Here is a 26,681-nt window from a genome sequence, read left to right on the forward strand (position 1 = left end):
CCTTGTGGGGAGATTGGGAGTATCTGCAGGAAGAAGAGACTGACATTTTACTTCTCAGTGCTTACTGAGCCCCTAGACTCACAGGCCACCGGACCACTGCCGGAGCTGGGGATGAGAATTCTCTGGCGTCTTACTTCCCTGTCATTTGGGAGAGTAGAGGCTGAAGGTGCCTCTGCTCTCGTCCTGGAGTGACAGAAGGTGGATGCAGGCTGGAGCTGCCCAAGGTTCCCAGGAGAACAGCCTCTGGGTAAATGCCCCTCCACCCGCTGGCTGGGTGAGGATGCATGACGTTTCCATGCATCAAGAGCATATCATGGAGGGACTTCCCTGGTGGTCCAATGTTAAGACTCCGAGCTTCCACTGCAGGGGGTGTGGGTTCGACCCCTGGTTGGGGAACTAAGATCCCACAAACCGTGCAGCCAAAAAATGAATAAATAAAAGGTTTTTTTTTGTTGTTGTTGTTGTTGTTTTTTTTTAAAGAGCACATCGTGGAGCTTAGCGCAAGTGAGCTAGCTTGAAGGGACCCTGCCCCAAACAGCTGCCTGCTCAGGTGAAGGGATACCTGGCAGAAAGAGGCTATGGGGCATCTCCAAAGGCAGGAGCTGAAAAAGGAAGAGGCGCCACCCGTATCCAGCTGGGAAATGTACTGCTCAGATCCAAGTGGGTAAGGGAGTATTTGGGAAGAAACCAGAAGACATCCGGTGCCAAAGAGCCATAACACCTGCCATAACAGAGGGCACTTAAGGACAGTTTGCAATAGCACAAATTACTGAAGACTTTTTACCCCTTTTCCTCTAATCCCCCCCTCTGTGCCCCAAACCAGTAGGAGCCAGCAGGAATGGGGAATGATGGGAGAAGTGGAGTGGGAAGCAAGGCAGAAGAAGAGAAAAAATAGCCCCACTTCTCCACCCCCATCTCCCCTGCAGGGGCTCAGACAGGGCCCAAGTAGGTGGAGAACAGGTAAACTCACTTTAAGGAGCAGGAAGAGAGAGCCCTGGTTTTTAGCCTTTGCTGATGTCCATGGTGTAAATACTCTCATCGGCCAATTTCCAGCTACAGTGGTTTAATAGCCAGATCCCAAGATTCCTGTCTATTTAACCACTGGTTCTGCAAGCTGGTACTTGCTGGCTTCAGCGAAGGCTCAGTCGACAGAGGGGAGTTGAAGGCCGCGCTGAGAAAAAATACAGCTCTGCTAGTTTGTATCCTTCAAAATCATCTCCTTCAACAAAACAATTACAAGGAGTGGAAGGGAAGAGTATAAGGATTATACTCCCCTGGAAAGTGTCATGTCAACTCCCTTAGAAGAAGGAAGCTGCTCAAATAGAGTTTTGCTTGTTTATAGCTTTTAAACAGATCTTTTTTTCCCCTGCCGACTCTAGAGGGAAAACATTACATCAGGTTGAATAATGCTACAATGTTGGGTATGGAGAACGCTCTCCTAAGCAAAACCCCAAAGGTGAAATCACCAAGATTTGTTCATAGGATGACATAAAATTATTAAAATTTAAAATTGTAAATAAATAAATTGAGGAAATGAGTTCAAAAAGACCAAAAAACTCAACTGCCACTTTTGAAGAGCCTGGAGCAAAAGCAGGGTACTGCGCATGCCCCCTGCACACAACACCACCTAAGGGGCGGGCAGAACACCTGAGCCACCCCCCTGGCCTGACCCCTGGACACACCCCTACCCTCACCCCATATAAGAAAGAAGCTTGCCCTCCCTCGGGGAGCGAGCAAGCAAGGGCACCTGTTGTTTGTTCTCGCTCCCCAGCCGCAGCAGGGGCCCCAATAAAGCCTTGCCTGAGTTGCTTGTCTGGCCTCTGGTCAATTTCTACTGTTTGGGGAAGGCCAAGAACCCTGGTTGGTAACACACGTTTGCAAGCCCAGGATTATGGCAGGATTATGCTCCTTGTTGGGGTCCCTAAACTTTATTCACATAATTTGCAAATGGTCCCTTCATTAAAGGATTGGTACGATGCCATCTGCTTTCTACTGGGACTCCGCTGATATTTTATATATGAGACACTTACAAAGCAGTAAAGGGAGGGTGGGGAACACCAAAAGAAAACAGGAAGGCGTCAATTCACAGAAAAAATATTTAAATGGGAAATAAATATATGTATTTATATAATTTTCTTTATATAATTTATATAAAGAAAGAAAGAAAGAGAGAAAAGAAAGAAAGAAAGAAAGAAACTTTAGTCCGGGGCGGGAGGGAAATAAAAAAATAAAATAAAAGAGTCTCTAGTTAGAAAAAAAAAAAATTCAGCCTCATTGGTAATTATAAGATGCAAATTGAAACAACAGGGAGATACTATTAATCACCTATCAGACTGAAAATATTGCAAAGAATGCTACAAGGCAAGAAGAAACAGACATTCTTAGATGAGGACAGAAAAATAATTTGGTGCATCTTTTCCATAAAGCAATTCTGTACTATGTAAAAGTGAATTGAAAATGTGTCCAGACTCTGGCTCCAAAATTCTGCCCAAGAATTTATCTCAAGAAAGAGCTGGGACTTCCCTGGTGGCGCAGTCGTTAAGAATCCGCCTGCCAACGCAGGGGACACAGGTTCAATCCCTGGTCCGGGAAGATCCCACATGCCGTGGAGCAACTAAGCCCATGCGCCACAACTACTGAGCCCACAAGCCACAACTACTGAACCTGCGTGCGTGAACCCATGCTCTACAACAAGAGAAGCCACCGCAATGAGAAGCCCACGCACTGCAACAAACAATAGCCCCCTCTCGCCGCAACTAGAGAAAGCCCGCACACAGCAATGAAGACCCATCGCAGCCAAAAATAAATAAATAAAATTAATTAATTAATTAATTGATTTTTAAAAAAAGAAAGAGTTTACAGTAGTGCACAGCATTTGTGACAAGGATATTCACTGCAGCATTTTATATGATAATGAAAACTTTGAAACAATCTAAATAGTCAGCAATCAGACTGGCTACATCGAGATACAGTCCCTTTCCCAAAATGAAGATTAAAAATGACTGTTGAGGGCTTCCCTGGTGGCGCAGTGGTTGAGAATCCGCCTGCCAATGCAGGGGACGCGGGTTCGAGCCCTGGTCTGGGAAGATCACATATGCCGTGGAGCAACTAGGCCCGTGAGCCACAATTATTGAGCCTGCGCGTCTGGAGCATGTGCTCCGCAACAAGAGAGGCCGCGATAGTGAGAGGCCCGCGCACCGTGATGAAGAGTGGCCCCCACTTGCCGCAACTAGAGAAAGTCCTCGCACAGAAACGAAGACCCAACACAGCCATAAATAAATAAATAAATAAATAAAAATTTAAAAAAGACTGTTGAAATGTTGATAATTATGAATGCTGGGTGATAAGGAACAGGAATTCATTATACCACTCACTCTAGTTGCATGTTTGTGTGTACATTTAAAATACTTCCTTAATAAAAAACTTCTGAAAATTGGAAATAACTATTTAGAAAGTACTTAGCATTATGGATCAAGAGCCTTAAAAATAGTCCTTTTCATTGACCTACTAATTATTTATCTGGGAATGTAGCCTAAGGAAACAAAGCTTAGGTATAAAGATGTTCTTTATGGCATTATTTATAATCATTTGACACGTTCAAAGAACATAAACGTTTGACTCCACGGGAGTGACTAAATAAATTACAGTCTCATTTGATGAACTATTACACCTCACTGAAATAATATTGACAAAGAGTTTGTAATAACAAACTGCACATTTGCAAAGTCAGTTGCAAAATCGTTGTGGGTTCTGTAAGTCACAGAATATTACAGGCTAAAAGACCTTGGAGCTCAATTGGCCTGGCATTCTGCACGTGAGAGATGTTCTCAGACACACACACACACACACACACACACACACACACACACACACGCACCCCTCCAGCCCTGCCACCTCCACCAAGCCCACACTCGCGTTCCTTCTGAGGGTAGCAGTTCCACAGCCTCCACGCTGGTCCCTCCAGCCTTTGTGCCTCCTCCTCCCTCCCCTTCTCCCTCCTTCCTGATCCTGCCTCTCAAAAGCCCAAGGAACTAGCTTGCGATAGCAAAGTCCTCCTCGGTGGCCGCTTCCCTTGGTTAAATTCCCTTGGTGAGAGCTGCCTGGTCCATCTGAGGTACAGAGAGGTGATCCATCCTAGCCCGGGGCATACATTGATTTAAAACTAGAAGTAGGAGCCCAAAGGCAGAAAACGCCATCTTTGCCCAAGAGAATTTAAAGGAGGAGCAAAGACCTTAGGGCATTTGGAAAGAAGCTTCTCTACTAGGGGTTCAGGGACCTCCTTGGCGCTGGAATGAATTCCTCTAGTTCAGTTTCTTCCAGACCTTGGTATGTGGATTCCAGGCCTGGCAGAACTTGTCACCCCTGTTTATAGAAGAGGTGAGGCCCAGGGACATCAAATTGGCACTCCAGGTCATCCAACGTGGGCTGCAGCAGGAGGCCGGGATCAAAGGGCCTCAGTGTTTCCAGGCCCATCACTGAAGCCTTGCTCCCCACAAGGAAGAATGCCGGTTGGCGGGCCCAGCAGATGCAAAGCAGGCCAGATGTCCCTGGAATTCCTGACATTCCAGGAGGGCAGCCCTCCTTGCGGCCCCAACTCCAGGCCTCAGATTTGTGGGCTCAGAAACTTCACCCTGGCAACTTCGGCAGACTTCTCTGGAGAAAAAAAAAAAAAATTGCTCTGAGTGTGCTAGGGCACTGTGCACTAAGATCTAAAAATCCTGCAAGGGGGGCTGCTCAGATCCAGGGTTTGACAAAACTTGAGTGATGGGCTCATTGATAGGCTTGAATCAATTCAACAAGATCTAGGGAGAGTTTACCACGTGGCCCCGGCTGCCAGCTCAGATTTCCTCAGATGCTGGGCCAAGTGGAGAGGGCCCCGGAGTTTCTGGCTTATGACACTTGGATGAGACCTGAAATCTGCCCCCCGGAAATTTCCTTGTCCTAGCAAACAGCACAGTCAGCCTGCAGTCCATCCTGGACTAGGGCAGCTCTGCCCCTAGTCATTTTCAGGGTGACGCCACATGACCTAAGCGTGAAGGTCCTCAACCATGCAAGTATCTGGGAGTGCAGTGCCAAGGAGGTGGGAGCGGTGGATGTTCCCGCCTGAACAGAAGCAGACCCACTCTGCTCTTGCATACGCTGCACTGGGCAGATGGCCACTCTTCCGGAACAATCTCTGCAGCCCATGCAGACTTCTATCCCATCCCTCTCCTTAGGCTGTGGTGCTCCAGTGAATAGAGCACTGCCTCCAGAAGGGAAGGATGCCATTCCTTCCTTGCTAGCAGTGACCTTGGGCCAGAGGCTTAACCCTATGAGTCTCTGTTTAATCATCTAAAAAAACAAACAAGGGCTTCCCTGGTGGTGCAGTGGTTAAGAATCCGCCTGCCAATGCAGGGGACACAGGTTTGAGCCCTGGTCCGGGAAGATCCCACATGCCGCGGAGCAACTAAGCCCGTGCGCCACAACTACTGAGCCTGCGCTCTAGAGCCCACGAGCCACAACTACTGAGCCCGTGCACCACAACTGCTGAAGCCCGCGCGCCTAGAGCCCGTGCTCTGCAACAAGAGAAGCCACCACAATGAGGCCCGTGCACCACAACGAAGAGTAGCCCCTGCTCGCCACAGCTAGAGAAAGCCCAGGCGCAGCAACGAAGACCCAATGCAGCCAAAAATATAAAGAAATAAAATGAATAAATTTATAAAAAAAGAAAAATACAATAACAGTTAACACGTACAGGATGCTGTGTTAAGCACTTCACGTGGATTCACTCATTTAATCCTCACAACACGTCTTTGAGGCAGGAACTTTTATTAGTGCCCATAGCCTTAAGTGAAGAGCTTAGATGACGTGCCCAAGATGATACAGCTCCTAAAATGCAGGACCTGGCAGTGCAGCTCCTAAGCTGTGCTCTAACGGGCCTCACACTAACAGCTAACGAATTGCAACCCTGCAGGGCTGTGGAGAGTAAATGAAATAAAGTATGTAAAGAGCCTGCACACAGTGGAGGCTCAATAAATGGAAAGGGACATTGAGCATCTTTTAATGCCGTTTGTAAACACCAGGAGGGCAGGGGCTTTACTGCCTTGTTCGCCTTCACCCCCATCACCGGCTCAATTCCTGGAACTTGCAGGTGTTCAGTAGGTACATACTTGGCGAGCGGGTGTGCAATGAGGCCAGATGGACAGGAGCAGCCCTCTTCCCAGGCAGAGCCCCACGACCTGAGTTCAAGTGCTGGCTTTGACACTCCCTAGTGGTGCGACCGCGGAAGAAATACTTAACTTCTCTGTGCTTCAGTTTCCCTGTGTGTAAAATGGGGATGATACTATAGTATCGACTGCACAGGGTTGCTAGGAGGATGACGTAAATTAATTTATGTAGAACAGGACACACGGAGCAGATAATCTTTTAGGTTTCAAAGAGAAATCCAGAGAGAGAGGCGTATGCAGATGTTCACAAATATTTGGCAAGCACAGACTGAGTGATCTGTTCATTAAAATAATAGCTGAAGAATTCTGCCCGAAGGGTGGGTGGCAAAGTCAGAGCTTCGAGCAATGTGGATGCCGTGAAGCATGCCGGTCTCTGCTGCCCCCTAGTGGGCATGTCCCTTAACTTTTTTTAAATTAATGAATAAATGAAAATTTATTTATTTATTTATTTTGGTTTCTTTGTTTTTTTTAACTTTTCATTTTATATTGGAGTATAGCCGATTAATAATGTTGTGATAGTTTCAGCCATACATATACATGTATCCATTCTCTGCTAGACTCCCCTCCCATCCAGGCTGTCACATTAACACTGAGCAGAGTTCCCTGTGCTATATGTCCTCGTTGGTTATCCGTTTTAAATATAGCAGTGTGTACATGTCAATCCCAAACTCCCTAACTATTCCTTCCTTCCACCCTTCCCCCCTGGTAACCATTAGTTCATTCTCTAAGTCTGTATGTCTGTTTCTGTTTTGTAAATAAGTTCATTTGTATCGTTTCTTTTTAGATTCTGCATATAAGGGATTTCATACGATATTTCTCTTTCTCTGACTTACTTCACTCAGTATGACAATCTCTAGGTCCATCCATGTTGCTGCAAATGGCATTATTTCATTCTTTTTTATGGCTGAGTAATATTCCATTGTATATATGTACTACATCTTCTTTATGCATTCCTCTGTCAATTGACATGTCGATGGTGTCCCTTAAATTTTTGACTTATTTTCTTTCACAGGAAGATGCTAACGGTCTCTTCAGGGGGACCCCTGCTCTAGAGGGTTCTGGCCAAATCACTTTCCCCAGCCGTGCCTTGGTTCTCTGGACGGTGAGGTGGAGAGAATGAACATTTCTACCTCACCTGATAGGGGTTTTATGAAACAGGCAGAGCACTGGCTGGTCCTGTGATCAGGGGCAAACCCCCTCCCCCCCCCCCCCGTTTCACCTGTGAACAGGGACCACCCACACCTCCAAGGCAGAGCAGGTGTGAGGTTCACACGTGGTGGATAATGGGAGGCCGGTGGAAGTTCTCAAGTCCAAAACGTGTTTGTTGTAGTCATTACCATCCACATCTTCCTCCTCTGCTCCCCAGCTGAGTTCAGCCTGGCCTGTTCTTCGGGACTTTCCTCCCAGACGTCCACCCTCAAGGACCCCCGAGTGAAGAGCCCAAGCTTTGGCTACTGTAAAGGCCCCTCAGCTTCAAGCCCTGGCCTCACCCAGCCTGGTCAACAAGGTACCTCACCGCATCATCACAGGAAAACATTTTTTTCATCAGCTTTCAGTCAAAGGGTTAATTTCTATGTTCAATAAGGAGCACACACATTACAAAAACTGGAGTTGAAAAAAAAAACTGGAGTTGAAAAAAAAATTTGAGTGGACAAAGACGCCCTCCTTGAGCAAACTTGAGTCAGGTTCCTCTGAAGCCTCATCTCAACTAGGCCTCAACCTCGGCCTGCTGAGCCCAGTTTAGCAAAGAATCCTCCCAGGTCAGGTTAATCCTCCCCCGCCTTGAAAGCTCAGCCTTGGGCCAGTCTTTGGTAAGAATCCAGTGAAGCCAGTTTAGCAAGCATCCCCCTACCCTTGATAGCTAATCTAATTCTCCATCCACTGACCCTCTCACTCTGCTCTTTGACTAACTGCATTCAGACTTGAATTCAATCTCTTTCCCCTTTTGCAACAGTCGTAAATAAAATCTTCCTTGCCATTTTTAGCAAGTGTCTAGTACAAAATTTTTCTTCAACAGAGTCCACCAAGAGATTGAGAAGCATGCAAATTAAAATAAATTAACATTTTATACCTCGAACTATGCCTGGCATGTAGATGATCAATAAATATTTCTGAATGAATAAATACATTAATGAATTAAAAATAATGCCCAATTCTAGTGAGTTTTTGGCAGAATGGATGGGTCTGCTCATATACTGCTGGTGACCGTGCAAATTGATATAATCCTTTTGGAAGTAAAATGACAACGTATAATAAAAACATGTCCTTTGTTCCAGTAATCTTGAAAACAATACTAAAGGAGTCATCTTAAGGCAGGAGAAAAACTAATTTCAATGAAATTGACAATTGTGGGTAACTAAAAAGAACCCAAATATTCAACAATATAGGAAGAGGTCAAGAGAGTAGCGATACAGCACAGAACGAGGGTCCTGACATCTTTGCTTTGTTTCATACCTTGTTTAGACAGATAAAAACAGAGAATAAAAAAAGTTAGAGTGGGGAGATCAGACCAATTGCAGAAACTTCTTCAAAGTAGCTCTAGTGAAAAGCTCAGAAGGATCTAGAGCTCTCAGAATCCAGAGCTCTCAGAATCCAGGAACAACCAGAATAATCAAGACCCAGGAGGTCAGAAACTCAGGGCAAGTCCAGAAATTTCACCAACAGAAGTTCTGAAACCTTCACTCTAGTTGTCCCACTGTTGATGACTCAGCTACCAAATCATTCAATCTCTAGCCGAGAGGATCTGATTTGCCAACCACGTGTGTGCACAGGGTGAGGTGCCCACCTCTGGTCCAAGTGACTGTGACCATCCAAGGGGGGTGGGATAGGGGAGTAGGGTCACTCCTGGGAACAGGGCAGCCTCGGGATGAAGCAGACGCTCCTGGAAGGGGATGCGGATGAGACACAGATTAGACTCTTGCCCTTTTAAGTAGCAGCGCCACGTCTGACACTGCGGTCTGGCCCAACTTTCTCTGCAGGAAAAGGATGGGACAGTTACACAGCCACTGAAATGTTAAATGTGAAGACCGTATAGCAACAGGGAAGCTTCATTATGATACAAGGCTAAGTGGAAAAAGCCAAAAACAAAATTCTGTTTCTGCTATGATGACAACTACGTGATTTTAAAGTTCAGAGATAATAACCTGAAAGGAAGCTTGGTCAAATGAACAAGGCTTGAATAGCTGGGAGGCTGTGCAGGTGGGTGAATTTCTTTCTTTCATGGAGATCTTGTAACATCTGTACAATAAGGTTTTCAAGTCTTATTCTGAAAGCACGAACCTGGTAAGTCAGGGAATATGAACTCTTAAAATATGAAGAAATACTACTTAAAGACCGCTGGTTTAAGACCTTAGATTTGACCCCATACCTGCATAGCCTCACTGTCTCACCCTCATCCTTGCTCTGACTGCTCCTGTCTTTAACATTTTCATCTTTTCATCATCAGTTTTTTTTTTAACATTAACTTGATTTTTTAAATACAGAATTAAAATATTATTTCTCTTTACTGAGTTTTGTGATGCCCCTTACATCACGTGCCTGTAGCAAGTGCTTCACTGCCCATGCCTAGCCCTGCCCTGGCCAAAAGCAGCATTTGGCATGGCCTTTCCTCCTTCTACAGGGGCGGGAGAAACGTGGTTATTAGATAGAGAGGAACACTCCAGCCTGACCCTCCCAGAGGGCAGCCAGGGCTCCGAGGTCCATTGCTAATCAGAGGGACTCTCCGAAGGCTGGACAGGAAACCTTCTAGGAAGAGTGTTACCCACCCAGCCCCGGCCCCGACCCCACCAAGGTCTAGGACATTTGGTAAAAATCACAGGAGGGCACAGCCTACTCATCAAGCAAGGCCACACAGCCTGAGCCCCCTCCCTTTCCTGTTAGGTTATAGAAAAGCTGAGAAAAAGCAATACTCAGGCCTTGAATTGCAGCTCCAGGAAAACAAACAATGCTCAGATAAGGAGGGAAGGGAGTCAGGAGAATTCACCAAAGACAGATGGTCTAGGCCAAGGTCTGGGAAAGGCTGTGTCTACAAAGCATGAACAAGAGGGGAAAAAACAAAGACGTGGTATCTATCCAAACATGCTGCAACTAGAAAACAACCACCACAAAAGAATATATGTACAAATATAGAAAAATATTCTATTCTGGGAAAAAATATAACACAAGGTGTAAATCAACTATACTTCAATAAAATTTAAGAAAATAAATAAAAAGCAAACATGAAAAAAAATGAGATACAAAAACAAAGTTGGCCGTTTCTTGCAGAAAAGCAAACAAACAAACAAACAAAATCCGCAAAGTACAGAGTCTCCATCTGGACTTCCTGAATTCACAGAATTTAATAAAAACTTGGTTTCTAATAAAAACAGCTCAACAAAAACAGATTAAAAACAGAACAAGATTTAAAAAAACTCATTTCAGAGCTAAGAAAAAAATTGGTGCCCAAAACACCAACACAAAACTGAAAATAAGTTAACAATAGAAGATTAATTTTTTTTTCACATGATGGGAAAAAAACCACCTAAATTGCAGTTGGAAATGACACACCATATTCTAGGAGAATAAAAAAAGATTTTGAAAAATCTTTTTAGCAAAATTACTGAATGATAGGAATGAGGCAGGATCCCCAGGATCTGATCGAAAAAGCAGTCGCTTCTAAGAGGAAAGATAAGGCTGGCCTCAGACCACTCCAATGGATGTATTACACAACTTGTCAGTGTACAAATAACACTCTTGAAGAAGAATCAGGAGACGGAAGGAAGTTTGAGAATTCCTCCACCTTGATGAGGGATTAATACATACTAAGTTGGTTTAATTTAAAAAGAAAGAGGTTTAACATTATAAAGGAAACAAGTACTAAAAACCACAACTATCAAAAACCAGGGGGGTGGAAGGTGTCTAATTATTAAGTTCTCATGTTTCATAGTTGATAGTCAAAGATGTCATGTGAATGTATTAAATCAAGAGACATGGAAACAAACATGAAAAAGTAAAATTGGGGACTTCCTTGGCGGTTCAGTGGTTAAGACTCCACGCTCCCAGTGCAGGGGGCATGGGTTCGATCCCTGGTCGGGGAACTAAGATCCCGCATGCCGCGCAGCGTGGACAAAATTTTAAAAAATTTAAAAAGTAAAAATGAATTTATATATGTGCATGTGTATATGTATTATATACCCCCCCGCCCCTCCCTTAAACATGACATTTCTCTTGTTCATGACTCTGCAGACTGGGCGTGGCTTTTCTGCTTCCTGCATGGCTGGGACGTCTTGAAGGCTGGAAGCATTTGAAGGCTCACTTGCTCACCTGTCTGCGCCTGGGCTGGGATGACTCCTAGCTGGGGCTGGAACAGGTGGGGCTCTCTGAGCATCTCTCTCTCTCTGTGGCTCCTATACGTGGCCTCTCCACTAGGGTGGCTTCAGGGTAGCCAATGAAGATGTGGTTTTCACATCTATTAAATTGGCAAGTGTAATGCCCAGTGCTGGCCAGGATTTGAGGTCTACTGTTAGCAAAGCTAAGTTAACAAAACCACATTGGAGGGTCATTTGGCAGTCTACATGGGAAGGTTAAAATTTGTTCCTTCTAGCAATTCCACTGCTAGGAATTTGCCCCTCAGATATAAACACAAGTTTACCAAAATAGTTGGTAATATCTGTTAAAATGTCCACTGCAGCACTGTACGTACTAGTGAGACCCTGAAAACTCAACATGCATCAGCAGGGACTGTGCAGGGGAACTGTGGGTCAAACCTCAACACCACCCAGCTCATCCTGCGCCACCTTCAAGCAAGGCCTGCACTACTCAAAGACCCTCCCAACTTGCCTCTCACACCAACCACTGCCCACTTCCAATCAATTCTCTGGTGTAGCCAGTGCAAATCAGATTACCGCTCGAATCCACCCCACCACAGCTAAAATCCTTCAGTCCTCCCGAATCTCTACCAGACCCTGTGCACCCCACACAGATGCTACAGTTCCAGCTTTCATCCTCATTACTGGAACGTACAAGGTCTAGGGCTTCCCGGGGGGAGGCAGGAGGATAGCCAGGGAGACAGGAGTCAGGACAGCAGGCATTTAGCTTTATTGCCTGGTAAGGCAGTTCCGTACCTTAAGAGCTGGCTTGCAGAGGAGGATTTTCTAAGTGAATGGGCCCCCTCTTACATAGGAATCTTCCAAATAAATCTTCACTTTCATAATTCTTATTCATAAAGGTGTACTGTTTCTTTAAGAGATCCCACAGACTTGTATAAGCTCTCGGGCCCCCATAAAACCTCCATAACTCACCTGTCCAGCCTGGTCCTGTGCTGTGCCCCAGCCTCTTCATTGGCCTTCCCGCTGTCCCTCCTCTGTTCCGTCTAACCACAGGGCCTTTGCATGGACTGTTTCCTCTGCCTAGGTTACTCCCTCCTCCTGCCTCAGAGAGGTCCCCTCTGACTATCCCAAGATTCCTCCACTTCTTGGCACTGTACTTCTTTCCTACTTCAACGGTTGCCATTTCACTTTGTATAGGATTAATATTTGTCTTTCCCCACCAAATCACTGTTTCACGATGGCAGGGGCTGTATCCACACTGTTGCTGGCATCTAGTGGTGCCCAGCATGTAACAGACGCTTAGTCAATACAGGCTGAGGTGGCCGCATACCCTATAGGAAGCGATGAGACAGACGTGCACACTGTGATGCGGAAAGCCAGCTAAGTGGAGACACAAGGTCCTGGGCAGGGTGGAGGGTGTGCGCCCTTCTGTTTAATGAAGACAAGCATCCAATCAGGACGGCTGCCCTATATACGAGGCCATCACGGCTGCAGATGACAGAAACCCAACAAATCGCCCAAGTAAAAACTGAAAAAACCCAGGGGCAGGGCTGGTTTCAGACGAGGCTGGATGCAGGGGCTTAGGCGATACCACCAGGACCCGGCTCTCTCCCTGCTTCTCCCCACTGCTGGCTTCATCCTCAGACAGCCCTCCCCTGGAGGGGGCAAGAGGGCGGCAGCAGCTCCAGCCTCACTCCCCTGGGTTCAGATTGTATGAGAAACACAGAACGCCTCTTCCTGAGGTGGCTCAAGCAGACTCACCCTGGGATTAATTCCTCCCTGGAGTGGGGGGCCTGCAGGGCAAACATCCCGCTACAGCACAGAACAGAAAACGAAGAGGGCGTGGATCACCGCGGGGAGACCTGAATAGTTACCAAAAGAAGGGGAAATAGAGGCTGTAAGGCCAAAACAAATACATATCACCATAAACCAGTAAGCGTACCTTTCTTTTTTCTTTGAAAACAGATTACCAGTAGCTTCCACCGGGACAAGGCAGTGGCAGCAGAGGAGGCCAAGGCTTTTTGCTTTGTACTGTTCTTTAACGATGACGTTTTCCAACCGTGTGCGTGCTGTTTTTAATTTGTTAAAATCACAATGGGAGACTTTTTGAACAAATAATTTTAGTTCTTAAAAATGACACCTGTGTATAAATTCTGTAACTCTTAGAGTAGGCTCTGACGTATGAATAGCAACATCAGACAGTAACAGGTAGCACATCATATTAGTACCACACAAAAACACCACAAATTTAGGCACTTTATCAAAGAAAAATGTTTAGAAGTGAATGAGGTTACTGAGTCTTCCGCTACAGTCTGCAAAGAACTCTGCTGATGCCCGATTTACACCCTTGAAAATCATCACATTAAATGGAACACACAACTCTCAACACCGGCATTACTCTTTCCTAAATAAAGTTCTATTCTGACAGAACCCCTGGCCTTACAGACCACATGAAACCTGACAGATACCAAGAGTTCTCTATAACTGACGAGAGGGATTCAAGTCCAAGAAACTCGAAGTGAATACTTAGGATTTCCAAGTTGCATTATTTTCTGTTCTCTGCATTTTCCGCACAGATTTGGGGTTTACGCATCCTGGCGTCCTGATTGTATGTTTAGATACCGGAGCTCTGTGCAGTGCTCCTGTGGAGCGTTTTTAATCTCACAGTAATGAAGTGATGTCTGTGGCATGGAGAGCCTGATTCAATTAAGTCAGGAGTCTTAAGTCTGTCCGATGAGAACCTGGTATCCTTTCAGTTAACAGAAATAAAAAGCACGGATACAGCAGGCTGCCGGATGAGAGCAGGTGCAGCGGAGGGAGCGGTGCCACGGTCCGGCCAGAGACTCCCCCACATTTATGGGAAAGAGCAACACCGCCAGGTTTCCATTTAAAGTGATTTTATAGTAAACGTGAATTTGTCAGTGTCCCATGTTAATTACAAAACCTCTGTCTTCTGACTTGAAGCCTTTTCAACAGTAATTCTTATACTGACCAGAAACTGGTCATGTGGCAGACCTTTTCCAGCAGAGAACTCATGGTTTCCCACGCCTGCCCCCGGCCCAGGCGCCCTGGCTGAGCTCCCCGCGCTCCTCTGCAGAGCCCGCAGCTGCCCCGCTACAGCTCTTCTCTTTTACTCCCAGCTCGATTGCCTTCCTTCGAAGCCCGGGGTTTCGGCTCTCCCCCCTCCTTCTTTTTGCCTTTCTCTTGCTTGGTTTTATTTTTCTCTTTGCTTCCTCTTCCTTTGCCAGGGTACACCTGTCCCTCCAGAGTTACATCGGCACACCTGTCTTGACTGACCAAGAAGTCCTTGATCTCCCAGGCGTAGCTGCCGTCACGCAGCATGAAGATGGCACGGTCTGACCCCACGATGAACCTTGACAGAGAGACGGGACCACAGTCAGCTCACCGCTAGTACAGGGCTAATGGGTCAGAGCGGTCCTGTGGCACTTAAGCGAGAAAGCTTTTTCAAACTCTACATGAATACAGAACAAAACATTCTATTTTCGAAGGTCTGACAGTCACTGTTTGAAAATACTAGCTGGCTGAACTATTTAACACCTCGGCTCAGATCAAAACAAAGGAGAACCTGGGGTGGGGGGTGTGATGTAGAAGTGGCTGCTTACGTGAAGGGCGGGATTAGGAAGAGGGTCTTGGGAGGCTGCAGACGGGGCTCAGGGCCTCTGCCGGGGCAGCGAGGGGGAGGCTGCCATTTGGGTCCGTTTTACATCCTGAAGGGCCCAGCTAAGTTTTCATTTGACAAAAGGCCTCTGCTGATAAAGGCTGAAAAACTCCAGTTTAGATCAGGTCATAAGAGGCCCATGAAGGGCTCAGGAGGATGCTCGGCTACTGGACAGAAATCCTAACCCTGGAAGTTACAGCAAGCATCCAGGTACGTCCACACTCACCAGGCCCCGAGGAGCAGAGAGGAACAGGATGGAGCCTGGGTGGATGGACCACTAGTGCGGCCAGTGGGCACAATCCTTCTGTTCCCAAGGGGCTACACCTACGACACCACCCTTCAGTTTGTAACACCCCACCACTCCAGAGATCGGTGAGAGCTCTGGACCAGTAACCACCACAGCACTGATTTCCCCTAAGTGTCTACTTAAGCTAACAAAAGCATTCTGCCATCCTAGACATGCTCTGAGTACTCCTTCATTCCTTTTCATTTCCCGAACTAAGATATTTGAAGACCCTAAATTTCAGAACTGTTATTGGGGAAGAAAAAGGAAATTCCTTAAAATTGCATCTTAGGAGTATACTGACCTCTGACAACTGGGCTCCTTCACTTTAAAGTAACAATCTGGTCCAAGCTTATGTGTAAACATAGCTACACAGAAAAGCATTCTCTGACAACCAGAGACTTCTAAAGGAAGAGGCACACTACTGTCAAACTGTAACTAATTTGCCCCCCACAGAGGCTAAGCTATACAGCTTCTTACTCAGATAAAAGAAAAGTTAAAGACACAAACATAAATAGCTTTAGGATCAAATGAGATATTAAAACAAACAAATAAATAAATTTACTGGCTTTGACCAAAAATGAATGCTCTTCTTCAAAGAAAAGAAATAAGGTAAATAAATAAATGTAAAAGAAGACAGACTAGATAGGAAAGGTCCAGGGCCCTTATAAATACTGCCAGGAAGGATATGCCATTACACAGACACAGAAAAAGCCCCAGCACAGCCCCCATTTTCTCGGCAAGGCTGTTGCTGCTTTACCTCTGGACATCGTAGTTGGCGTTGAAAAGACTGCCCTGCCAGAGGCTCGTGATTTCCTCCGTCTCCTTCTCCGTGGGGCTTCCTGATACAGTGACAAACATCATGAGAGTCTTGCCCTTCTTTGTCATCTTCAATATGCTCTCAGGCTTGCCCGGGTCTATCCGTGAGAAGTCTATAGGTGCAGAGGGTCTTTTGTGCTCTGGGAGATCTCCTTCTTCTATGTCGTCATCTTTCTATAAGGATGGGGGAAAAAAAGCATCACATAAAGTGTGCATTTCAACTGGCAAAGGCAAGAACATCTGCGTATGATGTCAGGTGTAGGTTTATGATCTAAATTATAACAGAAAGAAGTAAACCCAGGGGATTCCCTCCTCCACTTGACTTTCAAGCAAAGTCTAAATTTCAGGCAGCACTCATCACTCCAGGTCACCAGTCACAGAGAACCCCACGTGATGGGTTTCTAAAGCTTTTTCACCCTCAAAGAATCTACCCAATATGGTAGATTGTAAGAACGGCCACATTCGGGTTTGGTCATACAATTAAATACTACACAGCGACGAAGAAAAACAAATACTGATACATGCAACCAATCTCAAAAATACTGTATTGAGTGACAGAGCCGGGCACAAAAATCAGACATGTTATACAATTCATTTATTTGAAATTCAAGAACAGGTAAAATGAATCCAGGCCGACAGAAGTGAGAACAGTGGCTGCCTCTGGGGGAGAGGGTTACAAGGTGGGACGGACTGAGAAGGGACACAAGGGTACTTTCTGCGGTGATGGGAACGCTCTGTATTTTCACAGGGGTGTGGATAACGTAACAGATGTATCCATTTGTCAAAACTCATGAATTTTCACTGAATACTGAAAATCTGCATTTCATGTACATCAATTCCACCTAAAAAATAAGAACCATAAACAAATATTCAATTCTAGTTAGTAGGTTTGGTTGTTGCAGTGGTGTGAGCTAGCAATTCTGAACCACAATCTGTGAATTCTAGGCTTGAGCAAAGGAGTAACTGTATTGAGGCTAATGAGAACCAGGTTCCTCCCTTTGGGGAAGGGAGCTACAAATACAGAAGGGGGAAGAATGCACCTGAGGTACTGGGCTGGCATTGGAGGCAGCAGAAGGAACTTATGATTTTTGATAGACAGATAGATAATAATATTTAAAAGAACCAGGGTTCCACAGAGAAAAGGCTAATTCCAGCAAAGAAAACAGAAGATGAGTCTGGAATATCGTCTTGTATCCGAAAGTGAAAAAGTGCTCAGAGAATTATGGGATGTGTCAGAATGACACAGAAGCCAACATGAAACAGAGCTCATGGGCCTAATCTGGAATAATCTGAAAATCAAAATAATGACAGAATGATTTATAACTCCCAAATAAAATAATAACCACTGAATCCAGACCCATATAAACAAGTGAGTTAATTGCTAATGGTAGAATGCCAACCAATAAATAGAAGATAAATGAATTAAAACCACGTAAAAGAACCTGTGTTCGTTGGAGAAAAGGCTACTCCCAGCAGCAAAAAGAAATGCAGGGACTTCCTTGGTGGCACAGTGGTTAAGAACCCGCCTGCCAATGCAGGGGACACAGGTTCGAGCCCCGGGCCGGGAAGATCCCAAATGCCACACAGCAACTAAGCCCGTGTGCCACAACTACTGAGCCTGCACTCTAGAGCCCGCGAGCCACAACTACTGAAGCCCTTGCGCCTAGAGCCCGTGTTCCGCAACAAGAGTACCCACTGCAATGAGAAGCCCACGCACCGCAACGAAGAGTACCCCCACTCACCACAACTAGAGAAAGCCCGCACGCAGCAACGAAAACCCAACACAGCACCCCCCCCCAAAAAAGGAAGTGCAGTACTGCTCGATGTTATCACATGGATGATCCTTGACAACATTATGGTAAGTGAAAGAAGCCAGACACAAAAGACTACATACACATTGTATGATTCTACTTATATGAAATGTCCAGAGCAAACAAATCTATGGAGACAGAAAGATTAGAGGTTGCCTAGGGCTGGCTGGAGGGCTGGGAGGAACTCAGGGAGGGGTGACTGAGACTACGGAGTTTCTTTTTGGGGTGATGCAAGTGTTCTAAAATTGACTGTGGTGATGGCTGCACAGCTCTCTGAATATTATAAAAACCATTGAAATGTACACTTTAAATGAGAACTATATGGCATGTGAATTATATCTCAATAAAGCTGTTATCAAAAAAAAGAAAAAAAATCACAAGAAAAAACCCAACCTAAAATGAAACAAAAAGCCCCTATATTCTACTTGGGCCTCTTGACAAATCATTGAAGGGCCATTAAGACACAACAATAATGTACTGTAGTAAACATACTTTTAATAAAAGATGAGAATGAAAGAATTCTGAAGCAGTGTTTGAAGGTGATCCATATTTGTATCAGACCCAGGATCTGACTTCAGCTCCACCTAACTAATCTGTGTGGCCTTGGACAGGACTCCATAATCCTCGAGGCCTGTTTCCTCGTCCGTAAGAGGAAAAGCAGAACTAGGTGATCTCCAAGGCCCTAGCAGTGTGAGGCCAGCCTTTTCCTCAACTCCGCCACCCTCTCAACTGACCCACTTCTTCCTCATTTTGCTCTGAAAGAGCTGCTGGTGACCTGCAGGCAGGAGCATGGGCTGCACCGTCACACGGACCTGGGTTCGGCTCCAGGTCCCACCCCTATAGCTTGGAGAAGTGGAAAATCACTTTCCTCACCTACAATGGGGGCAGAGGGTAATGACGGCATCTCCCTCCTAAGCTTGTTTGGGGGATTTAATGACACAAAGGCAAGCAGTAAATACTTAATACATGTTGCCTATTACCACCTGGCCCTCTGTAACCTGGCCTCCAGCCGACTATGGAAATCACCCTCTCAAAGTACACAGGAGCTCCCGGTGGTCAAATTCACAGGCTGTTTCTGACTGTATTCTCTTCTATTTCTCCATAACATCTGTTACGGTTGCCTTAAAATACTTCGAGACGTCTAGTTGGTTCAATTACCTAGAATATTTTTATTTTTCAAGCTGATCCTACTAATGGTCATGACATTAACTCAGTAGGTCACAAGCACCATTTCTTCTTCATGAAAATATAATTAAATAATCAGAAGTCTAGTGCATACAGCCAAGGTAAGGATCGTTTCAAGAACTTTTAATTTCCATTTTATATGTTTGAGGGTGAGTTTCAGTTACAAAAGGAAAAGAAAACCAGTACCCTAGATGCAAGCAATTGTCCAGGTCTATTCCTGGTTCCACCGCTTCCCTGAGTAAGCTTCCCTGTTCTATCACTTTCCCTAAACCGAAAGCAATCAAACGCTTACCCCCAAGCAGGGCTGGGGCGGGGGGGGGGGGGGGGGGGGGGGGGAGGGGGGGGGGAGACCAAGCGGCCTTCCCCACACCCTACCCAGGCTTGCCTCTAGGCCAGTCTTGCATTTCTGACCGGCTTCACCACTTCTCCACTGATGTTTGTCAAATTAAACAGCTACAGAGCTGAACTCCCTTTTCCTGTAAATCCTTTTCTTCCTCCCAGGGTCCTTGATAATAATACCAGCTACCATCTACTGTGTAGCTACTGTGTCTCAGGCATTTGTTATTTCCCATCTCAGGACAATTCTGCAAGATCCCCATTGAATAGAGAAGTGGATGAGGCTCAGAGAAGGTAAGTAACCTACTCGAGGCCACAGGCTTGAAGGGGTTGATGCTGAAGTACAGACTCACAGTCTGGCTCTGGATCCCTCCCCACCTACCCCCCCGCGGCACCTGGTTACAGTAATGTAAGAAGGAATCACCTTCGGTTTTCCTATACCAACCGGGACTCAGCAGTAGTTGCAACACGGTGGAAGTGGAAGGAGTTCTCCCCTTCCTGCCCCACTCCACACCCGAGGCAGGCCTCTTGCTGCGGGCACGATGCTCACAGTAGCAGAGGAGTGCGGGAAGAATTCAGGGATTGCCAGCAGGGGAGGAAGCACTGCTTCCTTCAAAAAAGCGACCAGAGATGGATCTGCTCTCCCACCGAAAAAAATCACTGCTACTGGGGAAGGGCGCTCACGCTTGCAGAGCGTCTGCAAACATGAGCTCATTTCATCTGCAAGGAACCCTGCGAAGTGGGATGTTCTCTGGCTTTACGGATAAGGAAAATGAGGATCACACAGTTACCAAGGGTTAAGGCTGAGTTCAAAACCTCTGTCCTTTCACTGCATTATCCTTGTCACCTTCCTGGTTATGCAGTCAATCAACTGCCAAGTCGTGTTAAGAGCATAAAATCTCTCACATATCTTTCTCCCTTCTAATCCATTACTGCAGCTTCTAGCTTAACCCAGGTCCTCCTCATCTCCCTTCGTTTGCACTCTGTTCACCAATCTGTATGGCAGTGTAGTAAAATGGTGAAAAGAACAAGCTTTAAAGTCAAGTGACTGAATTTAAAATTAAGCTAATTTGCTGTGTGCCTTTGGGCAAGTTACTTAACCTCTCTGTGCCTCAATATCATCATCTAGAAAACAGAGATAAGTACCTCCCTCCACAAACAGGTAAGAGGATTAAATGAGATAAGACTCTTTAGCCTTGTTAGCTAATGAACACTCAATAAATATTAGGCTGTCTCTGCCTTCAGAGTTTCTCCTCCATCTTAAACTTTGCTGACCAATTAATTTTCCTGAATTTTAGCCCTAATCATGATATTCCACTATTCAAAAACGTTTGACAGCTGAAACAACCACTCTAGGGCATACTCTGAAGCCTTTTAAAAATATTACAAGGATTATGCAGTAACCTGGGGAAATGCTTAATATATAGCAAAAGAAAAAAAGAACAGCAAAAATTTCTATTGATGCTATGCTTTCAGCTGTAAAAACTATGTCTGAATACAGAAGTGGAACCAAAAGACTACAACACATGTTCTGGGATGAAGTTATGGATGATTAAACATGCCAGTATTATAACATTTGGGTAACACAACTTTTCAAACTCATCAGGGACTACATTTTTCCTTCTAAATAAAGTCCAAACCCCACAGGATTCAAGGCCTAGCAGGGCCTGGTTCTCACTAACCTTCACTAGCCTCACTAACCATCCTTACCTCTCACTATGTGGCTTCACAAAGTCTGTTCCAGCCAACCTAACCAATTATTATATCAGCGTAGCTAATAGTTAGAGCTGCACTATTCTAGGTTCTTTCCAAGTTTTCTCAGTTAATCCTCACAACAACTCTGAGGTGGGTACTAACACCTCTATTTTGCAGGTGAGGAAACTAAAGTCCAGAGAGGCTCTTTACCAGTCCAAATTTCCAAGCTGAAGTGGTCTGAACCCAGGCAGTCTAACTCCACAGCCTGGGCTATTAGTATTTACACCATTCTGCCCAGTCCCCTCACGTCCCATCCACCTCAGCTCATGCTACTCTGTTAGTAATGCCATTCTCCCACATTCCCTGGTCTACCTAAAACACCATTTCCTTCCTGAAACCCTTTGAGATTCCCACAGCATTTTCTTTTTATAGCACTCAGCCATTTCTACTGTGTACTGCAGTTATTTTTACTGTTAACTGCTATTCCTGATGGTTGGATCCCTTGTACACCTCTGCAGCACCCTTTTTTGTCTTGCTCAGGGTCTGAGTATTTCCAGGCTAGGGTTTCTGCATGAGATGCGATTCTCACTTTGGTGGATCAAAAACTGCATTTGCCAGAGTCCAAAAAGAGACTGGGAGATTGCAAGGGAGATGGAAAGTGGGGAAGGAACTGCTGCACCAAGTTCCTTTTTCCTTAGTGGTTGGCAAACACCCAGATCGACCCCGAGCTTTCCTTCAGCTGCAGGTCAACATGAAAACTGCTTTCTTCCAGTCAAATGCATCAGATGGTACTTTAAACTCATGTCTGAAAGCCTCTATCCAATACAAACACACACAGATAAACCACAAAATAACAAAACATCAGTGTTGAAAGAAATCATCCAGTAAAATTTCATTCTGCACATAAGGAACCAGAGGTCTAGAGGGGAGACCTACTTGCCCAAGGTTACACAGTGAGCAGAAACCAAGCTTCTGACTCTGGTTCGCCAGCTGTGCAAATGAACCAGGACAAGACACCCACCTCTGGATGCGAAAGAGGCAGCAACGTGGTTTTGGTTAGTCAACCTTACCTAAAAAGGTTATTACCCACTCCCTGTAATGACACACTCCAGTGCATTCAAGTAACAAATCAGAAAACTGACTCTCACAAAAACAAATCATTGCTCCCTTAAGCGAAAAATGTGAGCTCCATGAGAGAGCGCCACTAGCCTCTGCTACCGCCTCCCACACCACTCCCCCCTCAAATTAAAGCCACTCACAAAATTACAAAAACTCTCAGCAGGGACATATAACCAAAATGGGCACTCTGAATTCCTACCAATTTAGAACACAGGAGAACTATGAAAGCTGAAACGGCCCTCTTGAAAGATAATCCTCACCATGCCCCTCTCCCATCCACTCGTCCCATTCTTCAGGAGTGTAATGGAAAAGGTCTCCCTCCCCATTAGCAGGGCGCACTGACCACGGGGAGCAACGCGGCGGCGACCAGGGCACAGAAGGCAAAGTAGGGCTGAATAGGGAGAGGCTGACCCGTGATTGGAGTGGCCCGGGGAATGGTGGAAGAGGACACTGGGATGAATGGCCTGGGACGGGGGTCGGCAGGGTGATCGGGGGTCAGAGGAGGCATGAAGATTAGCGGTGGCTGGAGTGGGTCAGTAAGGGCTCATGGCATGCGTAGAGAGGAGGTTAGTGGGTCGGAAGATTCCGAGACGGAGGTCTAAAGGGTCCCAAGACGGAGAAGGTAAGAGGTCACTGGGAAGGGGCCCGGCACAGAGAAGAGCCTAGAGGGTGTGCGCGCGCCGCAGACCTCCCACTGTTCCAAAAGACGAGCCATGTCCGCATCATTGTAGTCGCGAATATCCTTCTTCTTCTTCCGGAGAGGTGGGGTGGCCTCGCCGGGCGTCTCGGCTGGGCCCTCAGCGGCGAAGGCCCTCAGCGGCAGCAGTAGAAGCAGCAGCAGTTCAGAGGCACAGAGAAAGACCACGGCGGCACGGGCCCAGCCGGAGGCCGCCATCTTCGTCGCGCAGCGCCGTGCCGCCGCGGGGACCGGACCTGCGCGAACCCCCGGCCCCGCCCCAGGCCACCACTTTCCCGGGCCCGCCCTCTGCCGTCGCCTGAGCGGGACACGCCTCCAGCCCCGCCTCTACAGGCTGGAGACCCCCGTGGCTCCGCCTCCCTGCCCCCGGTAGCCTACCAGGCCCCGCCCCGGCCCATTTCCTCCAGCCCCGACCTCCTGAAGCCCCGCCTCCTCCGCCATCTTGGCCCCGCCCCACGGGTTTCTCCCGCTGGTCCGGCTGAGGCTTTCTGCTCGGGCTGGTTCGGACCCGAGTGCTCGTCTTCATTTTCCACCAGAGGCCGACGTTTATCTCTCTAACACGCAGGCCAGGTCCAAAAATTCCCTCAGGGCCTCTAGGAATCTTCAAATAGCGCTTCACGAGGCCTCAGGTTTTCGCCTGTGAAATGAATTAGAGCTGGAACTTCTAGGAGCTTCCTTTGCTCTAAGAAAGCCGGTTTCACGAGGTCACACGTTTCCTCCCAGTCCCCTGCAATTTCCTTTGAAAACAGCCTGTTGAAAAGGAGTGAGTGGCAGGTAGAGCAACTTTCTTAAGAGGTCGTAAATAGATCGGGCCCAGGGCTTTGCTGCTCAGCAGAGAGTTCAATTCGTCTCTCAATATTACTGTCATCTCTTGAACTTGAAAAAGCTTTTTAAAAAATCATTACTTCTCATCTGTTAAACAGCTTCAGTATCTCTTCTGATTTTAACGTAATACTGTCGGCTCTGTTTAATCCTTTTCAAGGTTGAATCATTCTGTTTTTTGTTTCTTACTTAAAAAGATTCAGCCCAGAGATGCTTTAAAATTCCACGGATTTTAAATGGCTGATCTGCTGACTTCTTTTAAAGTTTTAATTGGATAAATAAGACACGAATCACTTACTGAAGCTGTAAAATATTCGACCATTGTACAAAAACATTCTACTCTATTCCACACCAGTCACAATTCTGTTTCACACCAAACAGTTATCAGCCTGTCGAATACTGTATACATTTTTCTATACATTTACAAACATCAAAGTGTCTCTAGAAATGGTTTTGTTGCATTTATATGTGTGTTTATGGCAGCACACTACAAATCGGTATGCGTATTAGCTCTTTAAGGGTTTTCCACTTACCAGTATGACGTGATGAACTTTCATTCTTTATACTGCAGTATAGTATGTTTTGGTATTAATATGCCAATAGTTTATTTCCTTATTACCCTACTGATGGGCATTTACTACCAATTCTTCTGCTATTACCAAAAGAAAAAAAAAAGAGCCATAATAAACCTCTTTATTCATGCCTTGTGTTATGGGCTGAATTGTATCCCCCCGAATTTCATATGTTGAAGTCCTAACTCCTCAGGACCTCAGAATGTGACTGTATTTGGAGATAGGATCTTTAAAGAGGTAATTAAGTTAAAATGAGGTTGTTAGGGTGGACCCTGATCCAATATGACTGGTGTCCATGTAAAAGAAGAGGAAATTTGGACACAGTCATGTATAGAGGGGAGACCATGTGAAGACACAGGGAGAAGATGGCCATTTACAAGCCAAGGAGAGACATCTCAGAAGAAACCAACCCTGCTGACACCTTGATCTGGGACTTCTACCCTCCAGAACAGTGAGAAAATAAATTTCTGTTGTTGAAGCCACCTGGTCTGTACTTTGTTATGGCAGCCCTAGCAAGTTAATGTATCTTGCTTGGATAGGATTACAGGCTACATATAAGAGAAAACTGAATTTGTAAAAAAGTGGCTTAACAAGGCAAGAGAGTGTTGTTGTTATTGTTTGATTTTTCTTTCACAGAAACAGTTGGATACTAAGCATCTAGGGCTGGTATTTTGGCTCTTTGGTCATCTGGCACCTAGTCTCTTTCTCATCCTGTTCCATCATACTGGCCTGTGGCTTCCATCCTCAAGGTCACAAGTTCCTAAATAGCTACTGGAGCCCTAGCCATCAAGACGATGTTCATCAGAGGAAGGAGGAAGGAAGGAAAGCCAATAGGAGCACACCTTTTAATGGAGTCAGCTTCTTTTCAGCAGCCTACTTGGATGTTCCACACAGCACTTCTGTTTACATCTCATGGGCTGGAACCTAGCCTTCTCAGGGAGGCTGTCTTCTGGCTGTCTACATTGTCACTCCAAATAAAACTGGGATTCTGTTATTAAGGGAAAAGAGGAAGTGGGCGTTGAGCAGGTAACTATTAGTTAACAATGTCTGCCTCACCTTCAAGCTTAGGACCACTGAAGTTTAAAGCCCTCCCACTGTAGGGTGGCTGAGATTGTGCATACATCTATATATACACACGCTATGCCATTTCCTATTGACATTGAGCAGAAACAACTCATAAGAAAAAAATCGTTTTTTTCTTCTCTTTTCTTTTCTGAAATCATAGGGGAAATGTCATAAGCTTTCTCCCCAGAGCGCATTGCTCCACCCAGTGGCTCAGTGCCCTGTCCTGGTGCAGTCATGCTAAAAAACATGCACAGCTGTGGCCGATCATGTGCTCTGCTGGGAGGGGTCACCCTGGTCATTTTGCCAGCTGCCAAGTTAAGGTGCAGAAGTGCTGGGATTCCTGGTCCATAGTATCTAGTGATACAGAAAAAAAAAAAAAAAAAAAGGCGTTTAGTGTTTTACAGAAATTGTTGGAGTTGTGTAAAACAAAATTCCAGGGCTCCTTTCATCTAAGGAGGAAATCAATTCAGTTTATTATCCAGTGATGTGCAAACATCTGGATTGATTGCATTTTCACCAATTTGAGGTTTGGAACTTGATTCAGTTCAACCCTGCGAGAGTGTAGTTTTACTAAGGGTCTACTGTCAATCAAGAACCACATCGGGGCACTGATGGAAAGATTACTATAAGAAGGTCCCTGCACTAAAGAACCTGCAAACTAGCAGAGGAGATAAACAATACACAGTAAGTATAATGCAGATTGCAGGAGGTCAGGACCTGAAGGGATAATACGATGATAATAATATCCTTATTTTAAACAAGAGGAAACCCTGGTTTTGGAACGGCGTCATTTGTCTGAAGTCACACAGCTTATGAAGTGGCAGGCAAGAAGCCCAGCCCAGGTCTACTGGATGACGAGGTGTATCTCTCTCCCAGCGTAGCACCATCTCCATCTGGGTTAATTGTCGAAGCACTCAGGAGAGTTAAAGTGGAGGCCAGATGGAAGACCCGTTGAAAAGGAGCCTGGAGGCGGGAATGCTCAGATGGGATGAGATAAGAGTGTGAACCTGATCTGAGGCCGTGTAGTAGGGCAGGAGAGGAGGGGACAGAAGTGAAAGAGATTGTGTGCTCATGGCTTAAATGCGG

At 45.8% G+C, this 26,681-nt stretch overlaps 1 protein-coding gene across 1 annotated transcript; it reads right to left on the reverse strand.

Annotated features, from left to right (window-relative positions):
• Nucleotides 1–13,570: 13,570 nt before the first annotated feature.
• MESD (mesoderm development LRP chaperone) lies at nt 13,571–23,403 on the reverse strand. Its single transcript, XM_007194242.3, has 3 exons — nt 23,128–23,403; nt 16,235–16,467; nt 13,571–14,885 (listed from the first exon to the last, which is right to left on the reverse strand). The coding sequence occupies exons 1-3, from the start codon at nt 23,332–23,334 to the stop codon at nt 14,627–14,629; spliced, it is 699 nt and encodes a 232-aa protein (XP_007194304.1). The 5' UTR covers nt 23,335–23,403; the 3' UTR covers nt 13,571–14,626.
• Between the last annotated feature and the right edge of the window lie 3,278 nt (nt 23,404–26,681).

This window comes from Balaenoptera acutorostrata, chromosome 3 (assembly GCF_949987535.1).
Source record: "Balaenoptera acutorostrata chromosome 3, mBalAcu1.1, whole genome shotgun sequence".
In the NCBI taxonomy this organism is placed as follows: domain Eukaryota; kingdom Metazoa; phylum Chordata; class Mammalia; order Artiodactyla; family Balaenopteridae; genus Balaenoptera; species Balaenoptera acutorostrata.

Bases quoted from the DNA above. Each gene is read 5' to 3' on its own strand.
- MESD (XM_007194242.3), bottom strand. From the start codon at position 23,334: ATGGCGGCCTCCGGCTGGGCCCGTGCCGCCGTGGTCTTTCTCTGTGCC. The intron at 16,468-23,127 runs GTCTGCGGCGCG...CCATCCTTATAG, and splicing joins GTCTTTTGGAACAGTGGGAG to AAAGATGACGACATAGAAGA. The intron at 14,886-16,234 runs GTAAAGCAGCAA...CTCTCTGTCAAG, and splicing joins GCCAACTACGATGTCCAGAG to GTTCATCGTGGGGTCAGACC.